This window comes from Schistocerca nitens, chromosome 2 (genome assembly GCF_023898315.1).
Source record: "Schistocerca nitens isolate TAMUIC-IGC-003100 chromosome 2, iqSchNite1.1, whole genome shotgun sequence".
NCBI lineage: Eukaryota > Metazoa > Arthropoda > Insecta > Orthoptera > Acrididae > Schistocerca > Schistocerca nitens.
In genome coordinates, this window is record NC_064615.1 from 385,051,565 (window position 1) to 385,067,200 (window position 15,636).

Sequence of the window (15,636 nt, forward strand, 5' to 3'; positions counted from 1 at the left end):
ACCGCACTCAACACTTGCTCCCACGTTATGCTCAGGGATGATTCCATTAGACAGCTGCTGCAATCACCCTACCTCAGCCCCTTTAAAGTACTCCAGCGGGGTGAGACAACGTTTGACATTACGGTTAAAGATCTTCCGGAAGCTGTTGTATTGCACAGGCTTAAACCTGCTTTTGTGGACTCTGACACCCCTCTGCCATCTCAGTCAGACCCTTCTGATGACTTTTCCACCATGGAGCCTGAAAATACTTTGTCTCATCCCATGGCTCTGTTTTCACCATCGCATGATTCGTCATTGGCATTCACAGGTTTTCCAGGCACGTCACCATCCACCCCATGTGCGGGTTTCACCAACACTTCACCATCTGCGGAGACTCGCTCTCCCACATTCAACCTGTGCTGCAACGTGCCACCACACAGTGTGGACGACATGTTGATCGTCACCTTCGATGACCATGTGCTTGTGATCCTAACAGACAACGCGGCCTCGCCCTCCAACAGGCAATTAAATGTCAGTGTAGTGCATAGCCTGTCCCTGCCCCATGAGTGCGACCTGTCAGAAATTCGTGCGTTCATTTCCTCGGATGGCTCGATCTGCATTCGGGGCAGGCATGCCTCCACCACGCCGCAGGCCATTCCACATGCCTGCTCTCGGGCCGGCTGACGCATCGACTGCCCCCGCTGGTTGATTGACTATGAGGTGGACCTGCCGCCAATCACTCTGCCTCCACACCCTGCCTAGACCGAGATGGAAATCCTGGTCATGCGCCTGCCTTCTCGCATGAATACTACCGATGCCAGTGCCCACATGACCTCCACTGAAACCTCACAAGTGGTACCCCATACTGCAGGGGCGGAGGGGGGGGGGGGTGCTGTGTGGCGTCGATAGGTCACATTGACGAAGATAAACACAATCTTTGGACTCTTATTGCTCTGCCCAGCCTCCATGTTAGTTTTTAGTCATGTTCTATATCTCAAGTCGTGTACACGTTTATTAATAACTACGAAATATATTTCTATGTTGAATTTAATACAAATAGTTATTGCATTCGACCAATAATCGTATCCCGTTCCCATAGCTCCAAGTCTTGTGTATACGGGGTACATTCTTGCAGCTGAAATTTTGATTTAATGTTGTGGGTTCTTGACATAAATAACTGATGAAGATTAGCCTGTATAAGATTTTCTTTTATTTTATCCCCTTTCTTCTATATTACACTGACTTTGCAATCTCCATTTTCATACAACCATCAATTACATTGTTGTAGACAAAATTAAAAAGCATGTGTATTTCCATCAGAGGCATGCCCATTACTATCTACATTCTGTAGTAGTCACAATATTCCAAAGAGTTACTAAGCAAAAGAGTTTACAAAGCAAAAGAGTTTACATACTTTCTTGACAAAAGAAGAATCTTTACTAGGCCGCATCATTATTTTATAAATGAATCCAGAAATAAATTTCATAATTTAACATTAGATTGTGCAATTAATAATATGAATTTTAAATATGCCAGAAATTTCTTTTTTTAAAATATTTTTAAAATAGGGGTAATTTTAACTGTACATACAGAGTAATAACAAATTAATTTCTTTTTATACCTTGTAGTCTGAAATATAATGCATCGTATACAAAATCAAATGAAATTCTTTCAGTGAAACGGCCGAGAATGTTCACCTATACAAGAATCTATAGTATACATGGTATTGGTTATTTCTGTAAAAAAATAAAAAAATAAAAAAAAATAAAAAAAAAAGGTAGTGTGTGGGGAGGGTGTCCCATTGCAACCTACTCCTGCATTACCCTTAATTATATTTAGTGTTTATGGCACTGTATTTGCTTGACCAGAAGTCCTGTTTCTTCTGTCACCAAACTTCAGTAATTCTCTATCTAATTTCAATCTATACATTTCCCTTTTCCAGTTTTCTAATCTAACTAACCAGCTAAGGGAGCTGACATTCCACTCTCCGATGTGCAGAATGCCAGTTTTGTTTCTCCTGATGACGTCCTCCTGACTAGTCCCTGCCCGGAATATTTTACCCAAGAGGGTGCCATCATTATTTAACTGTATAGTTGAGCTGCATGCCCTCAGGAAAAATTATGGCTGTAGTTTCCCCTTGAATTCAGCCACTCACAGTACCAGGACAGCAAGGCCGTTTTGGTTGATAACACAAGGCCAGATCAGTCAATCATCCAGACTGTTGCCACTGCTACTACTGAGAAGGCTGCTGCCCTTCTTCAGAAACCAAACATTTGTCTGGCTCCTCAACATATATCCCTCCATTGTGGTTGTTATGTGTGTCACGGAGGCACACAAACCACCCCACTAACGGTATGGTCCATGGTTTGAGGGTGTTCCGAGTACTAAAATACCAAGAAACCTCAAGCCCTGATTCCTGCACCCATGTGTCTGACATAATACTCACTATATTCAAGTTCTCAAAGTGCTGACAATTAATTATATGTCATTGCAATGTTACATGGCAAAGTGCAATATATATTCCTACCGCAGGAAATAGCCAACAGATATAGATTAACCAAAATATGTAAAACTGATTTTTAGTGCAGTGCAGAAAATTTGAATCTGTCTATGTCATTCACTTTCCCTCAGCATAAGCTGTTGTCTCTCAGTAGTTACTGTGTTTCAATCATTTTTCATGACTGTTCCCTTATTATTTTGTTGTTGCTTAACTTGCCATAATGAAATAGGTATTGCTTGTTGCGTAGACTCAGAGCTGTTACAAACATTAAGATGTGAGAATATTTTCTTCCTCTATGGCTTGCTTTCCTAACCTTATGTGGCATGTAGAATGTTTTTGTGAAACTTTGGTATGCAGATATTTAGTTGTTATACCTCAAGAAGAACTGCAAGTCAAAGTTTTCATGCACTTTCTCTGTTTGATTTGATTTTTTATTGGTCCAGTTTTATCATACAGCACAAATTGTACAATTGATATTGGACAGGTCAAAGTAAGAAAAACGATAGTAGTAAAATATTTTCCCAGGTGATGAAGGATCTCTCAGTCCAGAAAGATGCACAGGATAAAATAAGAAAGTTGCTTTTTTGCTTGAAACATGTTACAAATTATTTCACTTCAGAGTTGATAACTTTCATTCTTATAGTGGTATATATGCCAAATTTGTTGTTCACAAAACAATTCCAATATCTGCAAAAGTATTAGTGGTGATTCATAATATTATGAATTTATATATTGAGAAATTCACGAATAAGTGACAATTGTTGCCACTTTATGAGTTGCAAAGAAACAAAATAAAGGGAGATGACATTAGAAAATTGTTTTGTGAAATTATCAGGGGCATATGATGCAAATTGCAGAATATTGAAAAGGTGTTTCATTCATGCACAAATCAGTTTTCAACTTCTTAGGTCATTATCAAGTGACAATTAATTGTCACAATAATGTGAAATAAACATGAATATTATGTGATACAGAGCTACAACATTTAAAATAGTGAAGCCGATCTTAAATGACATGTTACATTTTAAAAATAAAATTGAGCTTACTTTTCTAATTATTTAGTTCTGTCATATTCCATGAATGAAACTAAGAAGAAGCAGAGAATTTATGTTTGCTCTTTTGCATTAAAACAGACAAACATAAACTCATTGATTTTTAGCAGTATTATCTCTACAACTTTCTTAGCTGTGTGAAGAAAATCACATTATAAATAATGTGGATGACTATCTGATAGAACATGCCCAACAAAGACTAAATTGATCTCTTGTACTCTCAAGCTTGACTCGCATTCAGGAAACCTAACTGTCACAGTTATATGTAATTGATCTGCATAGAATTTTCTGTTGTGTTTGCATATTATCCCAATACTCCTAAAGATTTGATTGTATCTCTACTGTCAAATAATATTATTGTTGTTATTGCTATTTTAAAACATAGGTCTGTATTTGTGGGATTTCATTTTTTGCAAGAGTCTGTGATATTTTTCTGCAAATAGTGGCAATGGCATTACTTTGTTTCAGTCACAGGAGATTCTAGCAACATCTCTACTGTCTAGACATATCATGTCTTCTTAATGTGAATGCAGCAGTGAGGAAGATGTTCATCACATTTTCAACCTGTCAGATTAAAACTCTGTGCCAGACCTGATTTCGAAACTATGACCACTGCCTTACGTGGGAAACTGCTCTACTAACTGAGTTACCAAAGCATGACTCTTGACCCGCCCTCACAGAGTTACTTCCACTGGTATCTCTTCACCTACCTTCCAAACTCCCCAAAGTTCTACCACATACCTGTCAAGACTTGAACTCGTGAAAGAAAAGACACTGCAGAGAAATGGCTGGCCACAGTCTAGGGGGTTGTTTCCTGAATTCTGGAAGTATTTTTCAGTTGGCTACCTCTGGAAAATGGGACAGATGTGAGGCAATGTCCCATGTAGTGGAATGCTGTGTATTTATAACTTAGTAGTCACTGGGAGCTTTCAGAGATTACAGTATTAATAACTGTCTGTGACCATTGTTGTGACAGATCTACACAGATGGGTTGAAACAGAAAGACGTGGCAGCAAGTGCATTCACAGATGGCAAGACTAATTGAGGAGGCAAATTCAAGCTCCTAGAAGTTATGTCCATACTCACTGCAGGCCTCGTAGTGCTTTTAGAGGGACTTAAATATGCAAAAGAAGTGCAAGAAGAATCAATGATAATATTATCAGACTCATGCTCAGCATTGATGCTGTTAAAATGTTACGACATAAACAATGCCACAAATTATCTAATATATTAGGTTACAGAAGCAGTGTATGAGCTTTCCCAGTAAATAGGATGACCACCATGTTATTGGTGAAAATGAACAACAGAATAAAAGGAAATGAAAACATACACACTCTGGCCAAGGAAACTGTACACACTGCTTCAGTGCCACCTGACAATATTCTTCATAACATAGTAACTACAACCAGGGAATAAAAATCTCCAACAGTCTTATGAAATCGAAGGGAGACACTAAGCCACAATGAGCCTAATTCCCATCATGTCATTAGTAACAAAATTGTAGATTCAGCAGAAACTTTGTAGTGACAGTGGCATGACTTTGTTTCAATCACAGGGGCCTCTAGCAACATCTCTACCATCCTCTGGAAATGCCTTACCTACAAACATTAAAACCTTTTCAACAACAAAAGGAAGTGTATTAACAGAGGGTCAAATAATAATATGGAAAGAGAGCTTTTTTTACACTGTAGTATATTAAATATGTTAATTTACTTAAATTGTTTCCTTAGTTCAGTTTAAATGGTTATAACAGGTAATTGTTTTTTATGGTCCAAGGCTGGCTAATAAATTTAAATAATACTGTCATTTTTCCTATAAATGCTAAACAACTTTTTGTATGTTCTAATACCTACATTAAGATCCAAGAAGAAGAAAAAATGCATATTTTAAATATGAATTTAATTTCCTTATCAGTGTTTCATTTGGTTGTACCAGTTCACAAGCACAGACCAATATCCACATATCTGATCAAGCATGTAATTTTGCAGTTGAGAGATTCTTGATGTAATACTTATTGAAAATTATCCACAAAATTTCAGATACTAAGATACTGAGAAGGGAAATAACCACCATGCCACCAGACTGACTGTTGAGAATGTCTTGGAAGTGGAATAACTGTTTTGTACAAGTTTCTGTAGCAGAGGCTATATCATATATGTCTATAGGGATTACAAGAGATCTGTGTGAAAGGTGTAATATTCTCATGCATTAACCAAGTTCATTTGTGAAGACTTTAGCAAAATCACCTTATTACTACAGTTAGTTGCCACTTGATGACAGCCTAGTCAGCTAAAAGCCAAACACAGAATGAACGAAAATTGTTACTGAATACCAAGAAAGTTCTTTTTTATCCATCCATTATTATTTTGTGATAACACATCAATCTGTAGATAAGCAATTCAGGATAATAATCACTTGCCTGATCATAATACCATGTGAATTACATGTCCAATTTACTAACAATAATTATAAGGAAAATACAGATATCAGTAAAGTGTATTATTTAAGCCTATGCTGGTACACATTGAATACTAAAACACATAAATTTTCAATCCGCAGTAGCATTGTATCTTCATTATATATATGTGATGAAGAAGAGAACATAAATTAGTGCCCATATGAGAGCCACTCATAAGGATGGTATTTTTCTCTCAAAGCTTTTGAAATAATCATTTCTACAGGAACATTTAGATAATTTACAAGAACAGGCATATAAAGAGGCAGGAAGAAAGTTTCAAATGAATTCACCACAACAGTTACGAAATATACTGTATGAAGAACTTCAACTTGATCAGAAAAGCAATACTAAAGTGAGAGAAACTGCAAAACTTGGTCAAAAGTCAACTTCTGAGCACGTGGTAAGACTCCATTTTCTTGTATATATGCATCAAAATTCACCTACATTGTTATACAATTATTAAAAATATAATAGTTTACATAAGCAAGTGTAGTACATTATCATCAGTTCAGGAAATACCTAGAATTGTTGTACAATAGAATGTAGTTGCCCATTATTTGAATTATATTTTGTCTTTCATTTTTACAATCATGAATATATTTTTATTTTAAAATGTTTATATTTGTACAATTGAATAACAATTTAAAGCCATGTATGGATACTTATAATTTATTTATTTATTTATTTTTTCCATTATTGTAGCTAAGTCTCCTTAAACCATGGCACCCTCTTCCTGGAACAGTGCTGCAATATCGGCACCTACAGAAAATCAAATCAACATTCATTGATGGTGTTTTACAGCAGGTAGTTGAGGGGAAAGTATTTCCTTCATGGTAAGAATTTCTGTATTACTTGGAAATTCATTTATTTAGTTATTTACATGTCAGGTTCCATAGCACCAAACTGAGGAACAAATCTCCAAGGTAATGGAACGTGTCAGTACATGAAATTACAACATAAAAGTAATAAGAGATAAAAATAAAATGTTTATGAACCCAAAAAAAGTCAAGCCATAAGTTTAAGTAAATGTAGTCAACAATACAATAAGAATCAGCTTAATTTTTCAAGGAACTCCTCGACGGAATAGAAGGAGTGACCCATGAGGAAACTCTTCTATTTCAATTTGAAAGCGAGTGGATTACTGCTAAGATTTTTGAATTCTAGTGGTAGCTTACTGAAAATGGATGCAGCAGTGTACTGCACAGCTTTCTGATCTAGAGTTAAGAAAGTCTGATCCAAATGCAGTTTGGATTTCTGCCGAATATTAAACTGAGTGAAAGCTGCTTATTCTTGGGAATAAGCGAATATTGTTAACAATAAATGGCAGTAAGTAATATATATATTGGTAAGGAATATACAAATTGTTAAGGAATATATATATTGAGAGGCCAATGCAAAATATCCAGACTCATGAACAGAGGTCGACAAGAGATTTTTGAACTTATACAACTTATTGCCCAAACTGCCCATTTCTGGGTCAAAAATATCCTTTTAGAATGGGAAGAGTTACCCCAAAATATAATACCATACAACATAAGCGAATGAAAATAAGGAAAGTAGACTAATTTTTGTGTTGAATGATCACTCACTTCAGATACCATTTGAATACTAAAAAAAGGCAGCATTAAGTTTTTGAACAAGATACTGGCATAGGCTTTCCACAACAGTTTACTATTTATCTGAATACCTAGAAATTTGAACTGTTCACTTTCGCTAATGTTATGACTATTCTGTGAAATTAAAATGTCAGGTTTTGTTGAAATGTGTGTTAGAAACTGTAAAATCTGAGTCTTACTGTGATTTAACATTAGTTTATTTTCTACAAGCCATGAACTTATGTTATTAACTGCACTATTTGAAATCTAGCCAATGTTGCACATAACATTATTTACTACCAAGCAAACAGAAATATTTTAGAGCTACCCGTAATACTAGAGGGCATATCATTTACATAAATAAGGAACAGGAGTGGCTCCAAAAATGATCCCTGCAGCACCACCAACTTGACCGTACCCCACTCAGTATCCACATCACAGCCATTCTCAACATTGCTGTCTGTTGTTAAAATAAGAGGTGAACCAGTTGTGAGCTACTCCCCATAATCTGTAATGGTCCAATTTCTGGAGCAATATTTTGTGATCAACACAATCAAATGCCTTAGTTAAATCAAAAAATATGCCTAGCATTCGAAACCTTTTGTATAACTCATCCAGTACTCACAGAGAAAAGAGAATGTAGCATTGTCAGTTGTTATACGACTTCTAAAGCCGAACTATACATTTGATAGCAAATTGTGTGATATAAAATGATCAATTATCCTTACATACATAGCCTTTTCAATAACTTTATTGATGGCGTAGAAATAGGTCTAAAATTGTCTACATTATTCCTTTCTTCTTTTTTATGAAGCGGCTTTACTACTGAGTACTTCAATCATTCAGGAAACTGACCATTCCTAAAGGAAAAATTACAAATATAGCAAAATACAGCACTAACATGTGCAGCATAGTACTTTAATATTCTGCTAGGCACTCCATCATATCCATGAGAGTCCTTAGTCTTCAGTGATTTAATTACTGACTCAATCTTCCCCTAGTCTGTATCACAGAGGAGTATTTCAGACATCAATTTCAGAAAGGCATTTGCCGAGAGTGTTATATGATTCCCTGTAGAAACTAAATTTTTATTTAATTCACCAGCAATGCTCAGAAAATGGTAAATACTTCAAACAATGGAAAATCCAGGGTAGAATGTAACAATGCCACAGAAGGAAAGTTGCTACTCACCATGTAGTGGAGCTGCTGAGTCGCAATAGGCACAATGAAAAGATTCACACAGTTAAAGCTTTCGGCCATTAAGGCCTTTGTCAGCAGTAGAAACACACACACACATAAACGCAAGTTGCACACACGTCTGTAGTCTCAGAGAGCTGAGACCAGACTGCGAACAGCAGCACCAGTGCATGATGGGAGTGGTGACTGGGCGGGGGTAAGGAGGAGGCTGGGGTGGGGAGGGGGAGGGATAGTATGGTGGGAGTGGTGGACACTCAAGTGTTGCAGTTTAGATGGAGGGCAGGAGTGAAGGTGTGGTGGTGGTGGGGGGGGGGGGGGGGGTAAGTAGCAGAAAGAAGAGAAATAAAAGAAATTAAAAGACTAGGTGTGGCGGTGAAATGACGGCTGTGCAATGCTGGAATGGGAACAAGGAGGGGGCTGGATGTGTGAGGACAGTGATTAACGAAGGTTGAGGCCAGGAGGGTTATGGGAACATAGGATGTATTGCAGGGAAAGTTGCCACCTGCGCAATTCAGAAAAGCTGGTATTGGTGGGAAGGATCCATATGGCACAGGCTGTGAAGCAGCCATTAAGATGAGGGATATCATGTTTCGCAGCGTGTTCAGCAACAGTGTGGTCCACTTGTTTCTTGGCCACAGTTTGTCGGTGGTCGTTGATGCGGACAGACAGCTTGTTGGTTGTCATGCCTACATAGAATGCACCACAGAGGTTGCAGCTTAGCTTGTAAATCACACGACTGGTTTCACAGGTAGCCCTGCCTTTGATGGGATAGGTGATGTTAGTGACCGGACTGGAGTAGGCAGTGATACGAGGATGTATGGGACAGGTCTTGTGTCTAGGTCTATTACAGGGGTATGAGCCATGAGGTAAGGGATTGGAGGTAGGGGTTGTGTAAGGATGTACGAGTATATTGTGTATGTTAGGTGGATGGCGGAATACCATGGTAGGAGGGGTGGGAACGATAGTGGGTGGGACATTTCTCAATTCCGGGCATGACGAGAGGTAATTGAAACCCTGGCGGAGAATGTAATTCAGTTGCTCCAGTCCCAGATGGTACTGAGTTACGAGGGGAATGCTCCTTTGTGGCCGGACTGTGGAACTTTGGGAGGTGGTGGGAGACTGGAAAGATAAGGCACGGGAGATTTGTTTTTGTACAAGAATGGGAGGATAATTACGGCCAGTGAAGGCTTCAGAGAGACCCTCGGTATATTTTGAGAGGGACTGCTCATCACTGCAGATGAGACAACCACAGGTGGCTAGGCTGTACGGAAAGGACTTCTTGGTATGGAATGGGTGGCAGCTGTCGAAGTGGAGGTATTCCTGGTGGTTAGTAGGTTTGATATGGACAGAGGTACTGATGTAGCCATCTCTGAGGTGAAGGTCAACATCTAGGAAGGTGGCTTGTTGGGTTGAGTAGAACCATGTGAAGAAAATGGGGGAGAAGTTGTTGATGTTCTGAAGGAATGTGAATAAGGTGTCCTCACCTTCAATCCACATAGCAAAGATGTCATCAATGAATCTGAACCAGGTGAGGGGTTTAGGATTCTGGGAAGGATTCCTCTAGATGGCCCATGAATAGGATAGCATAGGATGGTGCCATGTGGGTGCCCATAGCCATACCATGGATTTGTTTGTAGGTAATGCCTTCAAAGGAGAAGTAATTGTGGGTGAGGATATAGTTGGTCATGGAGACTAGGAAGGAGGTTGTTGGTTTGGAATCCATAGGTCGTCTGGAAAGATAGTGTTCGACAGCAGTAAGGACATGGGCATTAGGAATGTTAGTGTACAGGGAGGTGGCATCAATAGTGATGAGCAGGGCACCGTGTGGTAAAGGGACAGGAACTGTGGAGAGTCGGTCGAGGAAATGGTTGGTATCGTTTATATAGGAGGATAGGTTCCGGGTAATAGGTTGAAGGTGTTGGTCTACGAGAGCAGAGATTCTCTCAGTGGGGGGACAGTAACTGGCCACCTGGCCACAATGGGGCGTCCTGGGTGGTTGGGTTTATGGGCTTTAGGAAGCATGTAGAAGGTGGGAGTGTGGGGAGGGGTAGGGGTAAGTAGAGAGATGGACTCTGGGGAGAGGTTCTGGGATGGGCCTGAGGATTTGAGTAGTGATTGGAGATCCTGCTGGATTACTGGAATGGGATCACTGTGGCATGGTTTGTAGGTGGAAGTATCTGACAGCTGATGGAGTCCTTCTGCCACGTAATCATTGCGGTTCAAAACAACGATGGTGGAGCCTTTGTCAGCAGGTAGGATTATAATGTCGGGATTAGTTTTTACATGGTGGACTGTGGTTCTTTCTGCGGATGTAAGGTTAGTTTGCACGTTGAGGGATTTGGGAATGATGTTGCAGCAAGTTTCGAGGTTAAGAAATTCTGGAAAGTAAACGGGGGATGGTTTGGAGGCAGTGGGGGTGGATCACGGCTGGATGGTGGAGTGAACTGAGTTAGGCAAGGTTCAATATTGATCTTTGATTGAGTCTGATTGGTCGGGTTGGTAGCGAAAAAGTGTTTCCACTGAAGGGACCCTGAGAAGGAGAGAAGGTCTTTAACTAGTCCTGCATGGTTGAATTTGGGAGTGGGGCATAAGGTGAGGGCTTTGGAAAGGACTGATATTTCTGTGGGACTAAGGCTTCTGGAGGAAAGGTTCATAATTGTGTTGCGAGTCTGTTTAGGTTCTGGGTTCTGTGTGGTTGTGGGAGGGAGTTTTGGAGGGTGGGGTAAATGTAGTAGGTCTGTGAGACAGGGTTTGTCAGCTATGAGGGGGCATGGGGGAGGTTTGGAGATGGTTGTAGAAGTGGTGAACAGTGGTACTCCGAGGCGGGAGTAGGAAGTGAGTAGGATGGAGAGCTTTTTGAAGTGGCGTTGTGCATGTTGCTCAAGTTCCTGCAGGGCAAGAGTTTTAATGTGTGTTATGGATTACAGGAATTTGGGATTGCATAGCAGGAGAATTTTGCGGATGGAGAGAAGGTACTGCAAGGAGGATTGGGCTTGGTTGATATGGTTTTGCAGGACTATGTTGGTGAGGGCTAAGGATTGGCGGAATCTGAACAGGTGGAGGTCATTGTGGAAGGAGGGGTGGCAACCAGAGATGGGTAATTTGATGGTATGGCCATTAGGGGGGGTTTCATGAGCCAAGCAACAACGCAGGAACAGTGTATGGGACTGGGATCTGGCTAGGGATAAGGAAACTTTTCTGTATTGACACAGATGGAAGGAGCAAGGATCCATTTTGGTGCAAAAAATGCGAAAAGTTACCTAAGAAAGTAGAACTACATCTGAAAACTTACGCAAAAATACACCCAAATACGTGTGAAAAGGACGAAATGGATGCACAAGGGGGGTGGGAAAAAATTGTGTGAATCTTTTTATTGTGCCTATCGCAACTCAGCAGCTCTGCTGTATGGTGAGTAGCAACTTTCCTTCTCTGGTATAGTTAAATACTTAACATATATCTGATTTCTCAGTAACAGAAATATTTTTACTATGAACTGACTTTATATCATCGATCTTGTGCTGCTGACCAGACACTTCCTTCACATCTGACCAAATGATTTTAATTTTATCCTGTGAATTAGCTATTCTATTTGCATACCACATACTCTTTCCCTTTGTAATAACATTTTCAAGCACCTTACAGAACTGTTTGTAATGTGCTACTGTAGCTTAATTGTGACTACTTCTAACATTTTGATATAATTCCCGCTTTGTTCTACATGATATCCTTATCCTACTAGTCAGCCACCCTGGATGCCTTTTACTGCTAGTACCCCGCTTAGAACATTCTAATGGAAAGCAACTCTCAAAGAGCATGAGAAATGTGTTAAGGAAAGCATTATATTTATCATCTATGTTATTGGCACTATAAACATCCTGCCACTCTTGTGCCTGACGAGGTTTAAAAAACTCTCTATTGTTGTTGGATTAACTTTCCTCCATTTATTTGAGTACAAAAGCCTGTTTGTGTTAAAATTTGTGCATCATGGTCTGAAAGGGCATTCACCCTTTTACTAACAGAATGCCCATCTAGTAACAAAGAATGAATAAAAATATTGTCTGTGGCTTGTGCTACTGTTCCCCTGCACCATACCTGGAAAAAACACAGCCTGCAACCAACATCCTTTTTCTTGCACCATCATATACAAAATTTCTATTGAAGTCACCACATATAACTAATTTCTGGTACTTTCTATAAAGTGAATCAAGAACCCTTTCTAGCTTGAGCAGAAATGCTATAAACAACAACAATTAGAATTTTAGTTTCACTAAATTCAACTGCCCCTGCACAACATTCAAATTTATGTTCAGTGAAGTGCCGTGATACGTCATGTTGCAGACAATGCTTGCATATTTATCCTAGAAAGTTTCAGTCTGGCCTCTTAGCAACATAGGACAGTTGAAGAGAAGCCTAATGGATTTAGTGGTGGTCAACTTCTTTTACTCCATTGATGACTTTCTTAACTGAACCAACTGATGTACTTGCGAAGTAACACCTAACTTCAGCATAGTTTCACTGCAATAATACAGTATGTGTCATAACCTTGTGGGGGGAAAATCGGTTGGTAGCTTTGCGTAAGAGGCTGTAGTAGGACACAGATACTCAAAACATGGATCAGGCAGAGCTTATCACATCAGACAAATCTGATCCATAACTCTTTTTTTTTAAATTAATGTTATCTGATTTTATTACTGAAGGTGTGGAACTTGGACTGAAGACGGATACCTTCTGTATCTATCTAAATAAAAGTGATATGAATTGCTAACTGCCCAAATGGGAAAGCAGTTCATGATCTCTTTCAGGAAATTGAAGACATTTGTAGATTGCTGATTAGAGAACATTCGAATCAGAAACATATACAGGCCTATAATTGGCTTGTTTAAGCCACCAACCCCAACTGCAGAGGCCTGAGAAATGTGGTTCTTGACATATGTCAGTATACAGTCAGTGGGCCGAGTGTGAGACAAAAAGTTGCTTGTGAAACTGGAGAGAAGTTATTGTTTCTGCATGACATGAGTTGAAGTATGTGTGATGAAAAATATATCTGAACTTAGATAGTGACTTTTTGTTTGTGACTCTGTAAAAAAAGTAAACAGCCTGTTTGAATGTAGGATAGTACAGATTTGCTGTTCAGCCATCTTGGAATTAGACATTGTGAGTGCACAAAATTTAAAGATTAGTGGCATCTTTAAAAGTACAACCTTGATGTTAACATTTGTTTAGAGAGGTATACTGCTTGCCAAGAGAAAATTCTATATGGCATAAAAGTGGTTGAACTGAAAGATTTTAGCTTTGCTTGCCAGCAGTGCTATTAAGCTATATTTCTCATGTGAGCATCACCAATGACAAAATGAGCTTTGCTAACTCAAAATTCACGTCTTATTTCAAAATTCTTTGCTGATCTGCTCATAACATTCATTTGTTTCATGCGAGGAATGCTGCAAATTATCTTTAAATTCTTCTTTTAATTTCAAAGTTTTTGGTCGTGTCTGATTTTGCAGTGTTGCTTGTAATGCACTGTTATACTAAAAAATTGAACACGTACTAACTTTGATAGTCGTGCATTCCCCTAATGCTACTCACTTTTTTGGCTTGGATGCCTTTACCGGCTTTGGATTCCAAGTAGGGGAGGTAGTTAATTTAGTGTTAGACAAAGTGTATTTTTCTGATATTTACGCCCTGTCCACTTCATATAAGGAGATTTTTGAATCAGCACTCAGTTTTGCACATAACTTTATGGCTAACATTTCTCACCATCCTTCTGCAGTGACTTAATTTTGATTGACTCACCCACTTCCATTTGTGGATTGTGATGCTGTTCAGGCAGCACTTGCATGGCTTCAGGACCAAGGCTTTATTTCCATAGTTAATACCAGCCAATGGACAATGCCTATGGCACTCATTAAAAAACTGATTGGGTCATTATGTATCTGTGGTGATTTCAAGTCCACTATTAATTCCCAATCTAATGTTGATCTGATTACTTAGGCTTTCCCGGCGTAATAAGTCTTGAAAGCCTCTTCGTTTTTGCTGTTGGATCCTAAAATCAACTTGACTCAATACCACACTGCCAGGTTTTGTAAGCGATGACATCTCAGTAGGCGAAGGATTCCAGATGGTACTTTGGGACACAGTGTTCACCGAAAGCCGACGCACACAGATTCGTATCTGCATCCTAAGAGTTGTTATCCACCACACCAATGCAGTGGCATCCTTAGGACTTTGGTAAGGACAGCATATGCCATTTCTGACGCAGATAGCTTAACCCAATAACTTGTGCATTTAATGGCTGTTTTTAAGGAAAATGGATACTCCAAGAAGCAGATTCGTCGGGCTATGGAGTTTGGACCATCTCCAGGGGTGCACGAAGAGGAACATAGATCGGTGGCCTTTCCTCCTTATGCTGGAGGCTCTGTGAAAGATGATTTGGGGCTTAGGAAACCTGGTGTGTACAAAATTCCGTGTCAGTGTGGGAAAGCTTACGTTGGCCATTCGATTCACACAGTGCATGACAGGTGTGTGGAACATGGCCGTCATACGAGACCACAACAGCCGGAAAAATCGCCAGTAGCAGAACACTGCTTAAATGAGGGACACAGTATGAAATTTGATGAAACTGTGTTAGTCGCCAACCTCTCTGGTTTTTGGAACAGTGTCTATAAAGAGGCGATTGAAATTAGGTTGGCGGATAATTTAATCAACAGAGACAATGGGTTTCCTCTTAGCCTGATGTGGAATCCTGTATTGTCTCGCATCAAAATTGAATGTTCTTCGGTGAGGCCCCAAGTGTGACATATCATTTCCACCAGTGTTCCACTAAGGGCGGCGCCACCTCCCTGTCTTGGAGGGCAGCAT

The 15,636-nt window shown here is 39.5% G+C and overlaps 1 protein-coding gene across 1 annotated transcript in view; it reads left to right on the forward strand.

The window, feature by feature from the left end:
- LOC126235040 (DNA polymerase nu-like) overlaps window positions 1–15,636 on the forward strand; it is a 213,925-nt gene that overhangs the window by 104,609 nt on the left and 93,680 nt on the right. Inside the window, exons 6-7 of the mRNA XM_049943776.1 lie at window positions 6,213–6,389; window positions 6,692–6,822. Of these exons, the coding sequence (XP_049799733.1) occupies window positions 6,213–6,389; window positions 6,692–6,822 (308 nt within the window). The remainder of the gene's footprint in view (window positions 1–6,212; window positions 6,390–6,691; window positions 6,823–15,636) is intronic.